The sequence below is a fragment of the Prionailurus bengalensis genome, chromosome A2 (genome assembly GCF_016509475.1).
Source record: "Prionailurus bengalensis isolate Pbe53 chromosome A2, Fcat_Pben_1.1_paternal_pri, whole genome shotgun sequence".
Taxonomy (NCBI): domain Eukaryota; kingdom Metazoa; phylum Chordata; class Mammalia; order Carnivora; family Felidae; genus Prionailurus; species Prionailurus bengalensis.
In genome coordinates, this window is record NC_057348.1 from 155,744,383 (window position 1) to 155,749,865 (window position 5,483).

General features: G+C 42.4%; 1 protein-coding gene across 1 annotated transcript; it reads left to right on the forward strand.

Moving 5' to 3' along the window:
* The first annotated feature begins 2,989 nt into the window (after nucleotides 1-2,989).
* On the forward strand, nucleotides 2,990-3,952 carry LOC122486489 (olfactory receptor 9A4-like). Its single transcript, XM_043585862.1, has one exon. It carries the CDS (start codon nucleotides 3,008-3,010, stop codon nucleotides 3,950-3,952), a length of 945 nt encoding a protein of 314 aa, XP_043441797.1. The 5' UTR covers nucleotides 2,990-3,007.
* The last annotated feature ends 1,531 nt before the right edge of the window (nucleotides 3,953-5,483 follow it).

Below are 5,483 nucleotides of genomic sequence, written 5' to 3' on the forward strand. Positions count from 1 at the left end.
CCAGAGCCTGACGCGGGGCTCGAACTCACGGACCGTGAGATCGTGACCTGGCTGAAGTCGGACGCTTAACCGACTGCGCCACCCAGGCGCCCCAATTTTTAAATAATACCTGTGCTAATTTCATGAAAGATGGCAGTTTTTTTCAACGTTAAAAGTAAATGTTTTAAGTGTGATTTTGCTTTTAAACTCAGCATCCCAGCCATTCTCTCTTTTATGCAGTATTTTGTTGTTGTTGTTGTTCATTCTGAATAGTGTTTCTTCAAGTTTGACCCCTCAGTTCAAGCAGCACAGGGAGTGACCTGAGAGCATTTGAAGATCTAGAAGGGAAATGTATGGCTGAACACCCAGAGTTGGGTGCATGTTGGAGGGACTGGAATGGGCTGTGGCATTATCAGAAGGTGACATTGGAGTAGGTGGCAGGTCCTCTCTATTTGTCTTGCCAGGTTCCCATAACTGTGGACAGAGGGTATGTGGTTTAGAGTGTGCAGAAATCATCGGGAAAGCTGTGCTTCCTGAAACCTTGGAGATGAAGAAGAAGATTTAGTGGCCCCTAAGTTTGTGAGTCTGTCCTGGAGTCATCAGCTTGGGGGCAGGGCAGGCTCTGTAGGGCTAAACGGAGTCAGGGAGAAGCAGAGAGCAGATGAGGGGGCTGAGTGTTCACAGCTTGGTAGTGGTGATAACTAAGGGTCTGGGAGGATGGCAGCCTGAACGTTGAGAAATTCCTGAGTAGGAGTGTTTAAGTTTTCCCAATGCAGAGAACTTTTCTGGGATCTAAAACTTGATTATCCTCAGGAGGGAAGAGTGAAAGTTTCTTCAGCTTTTCCTTGACTACATCCCTAGTGTGTCACTGAACGTGTGCAAATTGTTCCTCAGTGTATAACTATCCATCCCTAAGGATGGATAGTTAGAAGGCAGAGAGAATGAGGGGGAGGGAGATAGCTAGATTCCTCTCAGCACTACTTCTGCACTTTTTCCGGAGCTCCTGTGTGTCGATAGTATTTTTCACCATGAGTGGAGACAGCAGGAACTACTCATTGTCTCCCAAGCATGACTCTTTACTAACCATGGGTAGCCTGGGTTGATGCTTGAGGAGCCAAAGGACGTTCCAACCCTTTTCTGGAGGTGAGTGTCTTCCAGGCATGCCCCTCGGTGAAGGAGAGAGTTCAAGGGCATTATCATGGGAGGGTCTAGGCTTGGCTGCCAGGTGGAATAAGGACACCTAGAGCCTGAAGAGTAGGACTAAGGCAGCTGCAGATTAGATGACCTTCCATCAAATCATCCCTCCATAGCAAAGAGCAGCTTCATGGTGCCCAGTGCTGGCGACGAGCACACGCTCTGCCATCACCTAAGTTCCTGTTCTCTCATATCTCTTCATCTCTTCCATATACCTCCTTGCCATCTTGTGGGGATCTCTGGGAAGAAAGATTGCAGGTTGACTGGGCGATGCTTTGGAGAAAAGTGAATGGAAGGAAAGATACTCTTTGTTTATTCATTGATTTGTTCTTTAACCTGTTAATTGTTAAAGCCATTTAAAAATATTTATAGAACACATACTTTATCAGACTCTGTTCTTGTCACAAGTAGTAATACCAGAAAGATAAAAAACTTGGCTCAAGGTACTTAATTCTAATGTGGGATTTTGATGATGATAAATTAATAAACAAATGTATTATATTATTTGAGCTATTTCTGAGAGCCAATAGCAAAATACAATCCGAAGAGGTTAGAAGTGAAATTATGCATGGTGCATGAATTATTTGAAGGGGATGTGTGAGAAAGTGCTGTGGAGAGGAGATATTTGAGCAAAGACCTGCATGTGCTGAAGCAAGGAGCTCACACCTCCTGAGGAACTCAGTATGATTTATATCAGTGTCTTCTAACTATTTTCTTGCCCTAGGGTCTGGGGAAAATAGAAGGTCATAGAAAAGCATATGTGCACTTTGGAATTTTCTAAATTGTTCTACAAGACTGGGATCCTGGCAGTTCAGTTAGAGGGATAGGTTGCCCATTTGGAGGTCTTGTCTCTCATCTGGAACTAGACATTTGTGACCTGGGGGAATATGGAGGATTTTGTCTCTATATCACAGCTGTTTTCTTGCCTTCTGACCCCAGGGTGGAGACTGCAGTACAGACAGGACTTCCTTCTGCCAACATCCTTCCTGTTGTCATTTACTGACCAGGAGAATCATAATCTCAGTGTTAGTGGTCACTATAGGGGAAATTAGAGTGTCTTTGCTCTTGGAAGATAAACATTCACTGAAATGAGAAAAGGAGGATGACTCATTATGAGAACAAGAAGGAGGAGGTGAATAATCCATCCAGGGAGGCAGCTTTTTAGAAGTCAGGGAAAGACTCACTATTTTGTCTCAAAATAGCTGTTCTCTTATGACAATGTGCTAGAAATGTCTCACTTGGTAGCCACACCATAAAGTTGATAATATAATCAAGGCAGAAATTTAATATGAATACAATGCAAATGGAGTCTGTGTTTAGAGGACACAAAGAAAGGAGGAACCATGTCTGGGTGTGCTTAGGTATCATGGGGATTGGTTATTCTCAGAACTCTTGAAATGTAGCAAGATTATGCAGAGGATGCATATGAGAGGCAGAGAAGACACTTTTGGGCACTGGAGATGGAGGAGTGGATGGTATAAATGAGAACAATGTGGTCAGGGACGGGATGGCAGGTCAGGGCAGGGCTGGAGGCAGGATGGCTGGTGAACTGGGAGATGGGTACATACTGGGTGGGTGGGTTTTCATGCCTCAGGTGTGGTGTTGGTGGCTACTGCTCATCTTTTTGGGCATTTACGTTTACCTTCATATATTACACATATCCTTCATAAAACATTTAACACCAACCTTGTATAAAACAGTAGCATTATCTTGTGAAGTCGAAGAGTAGGATATATTTCCTCAAACTGGAATTGTCTTGAATCTTCCTGTGATCAGAAACTTGTTTTCTCTCTTTGGTCTTTAGATTCGACAAGGAACAAGAGCTCAGAACTAAATGTTGGGGAATCACTCTAGTGCCACTGAATTTTATCTCCTTGGCTTCCCTGGCTCCCGAGAACTACATCATATTCTCTTTGCTATCTTCTTCTTCTTCTACTCAGTGACATTAATGGGAAACATGGTCATCATTGTGATTGTCTGTGTGGACAGACGTCTGCAGTCCCCCATGTATTTCTTCCTTGGTCATCTCTCTGCCTTGGAGATCTTGGTTACCACTAATATCGTGCCCATGATGCTTTGGGGGCTGCTGCTCCCTGGGATGCAGACAATATCTCTGGCTGCATGTGTCACCCAGCTCTTCCTATACCTTTCTTTGGGGACCACAGAGTTTACATTACTGGGAGCGATGGCTGTGGACCGTTACGTGGCTGTCTGTAACCCTCTGAGGTACGACATCATTATGAACAGCCGCACCTGCATCTGGGTGGTCATTATGTCATGGGTGTTTGGGTTCCTTTCTGAAATCTGGCCAATTTATGCCACATTTCAGCTTACCTTCTGCAAATCAAATGTGGTGAACAATTTCTTCTGTGACCGAGCGCAATTGTTCAATCTATCCTGCAATAATACCCTTTTCATAGAGTTTATCCTATTCTTAATGGCTGTTTTTATTCTTTTTGGTTCTCTTATCCCTACAATCATCTCCTACACCTATATCATCTCCACCATCATCAAGATTCCCTCTGTCTCTGGCCGGAGGAAAGCCTTCTCTACTTGTGCATCCCACTTCACTTGTGTCGTGATCGGCTATGGCACCTGCTTGTTCCTCTATGTGAAACCCAAGCAAACGCAGGCAGCTGAGTACAACAGGGTAGCGTCACTGATGGTTTTAGTGGTGACCCCTTTTCTAAACCCATTTATCTTCACCCTACGGAATGAAAAATTCATAGAGGTCTTTCGAGATGTCATGAAACGCTGCTCTCAACTCCTCAAGGGTTAGCTGGTTCCTAAGTACAAACATGAACTCATCATCATGGACCTGAGCAGTCTCAGCACTAACTCAAATCTGAAATGATCATTTTCATCATCAAATAGTTTGTCATCTGCAAGGGAATTCTACAAAATTCTTCAAGGGAATTTTAAGACACTGATAGTCCACCAACCTATATTCGGATTTTTCCTTCATTGGAGATCACATTATTATTTTCTAATTGAATATAGACATTTGTATATTCCTCTGTAGTTATAGTACCTCTTACAATATACATTTTCAAAGTGTAAGTGTACAAAATATATGTAATATTTTTAAGGACACTCAGCTCTGGGAGCCCCTGGGTCATTTAGTCGGTAAGCGACTAACTTCATCTCAGGTCATGATCTTGCGGTTCATGAATTGAGCACGATCATAATATTATTGTTAATAAAGTTGTTTCCCACTGGGGGTATGACTTAGCAATTCTGCAATTGCTGTACACATATACTATAGGAAACGAATGAAGATTACAACTGGTGGGAGCCAGTTTCTTATGTGGATAGGTATGTTCCAGAGAAGCAAGAGAAGAAGGCTAGAATCAGCCATGTGGCACTGGATTCAAATTGGTGCATCAGTGTGCACGCATATTAGAAGATTATATGTATGTAGGTGGGTTGATTAATATATAAATAAATGATATGGAAAATGACTCTTCTTTTTCGTAACTATTTTGGCTATTCTCTTGTCATTCTCTTTCCATATAAATTTTGAAGTTGGTTTGTAGATATCTACAAAATGCTTGCTGGGCTATTGATTGGGACTGTGTTCAATCTATAGTTAGATTATTAAACGCTGAGATCTAGGACTCCTTGCATTTGTATATGATTGTAAATTTTCTGCCTGACCATGGGGTTGAGTAGGAGTTCTTTGACGGTAAGAGGTCAATCCCTGTTCTTTCCTCCCTCTCGCGTACTTGTTCTCTATGTCTCTTTTCTTTTTTTTAATACGAAATATTGTCAAATTGGTTTCCATACGACACCCAGTGCTCATCCCAAAAGGTGCCCTCCTCAATACCCATGACCCAACCTCCCCTCCCTCCCACCCCCCATCAAACCTCGTTTGTTCTCAGTTTTTAAGAGTCTCTTATGCTTTGGCTCTCTCCCTCTCTAATCTATTTTTTTTTCTTCCCCTGCCCCATACTTCTGTTAAGTTTCTCAGGATCCACATAAGAGTGAAAACATATGGTATCTATCTTTCTCTGTGTGACTTATTTCACTTAGCATAACACTCTCCAGTTCCATCCACATTGCTACAAAGGGCCATATTTCATTCTTTCTCATTGCCATGTAGTATTCCATTGTGTATATAAACCACAATTTCTTTATCCATTCATCAGTTGATGGACATTTAGGCTCTTTCCAGATCCCATCGAAGCAGCATCACAAGTCTATGGCTCCTTTCAAATGGAGGCAAATATTTGTCATTCTTCTGTGACATTAGGTTTGATCCTGAATTTTTCACTGGCACACACCAATGGCTTGACCTTTACATTTTATAC

What these genes read in the sequence shown, in the direction of transcription:
- LOC122486489 (XM_043585862.1), top strand. Translation starts at nt 3,008, where the DNA reads ATGTTGGGGAATCACTCTAGTGCCACTGAATTTTATCTCCTTGGCTTC.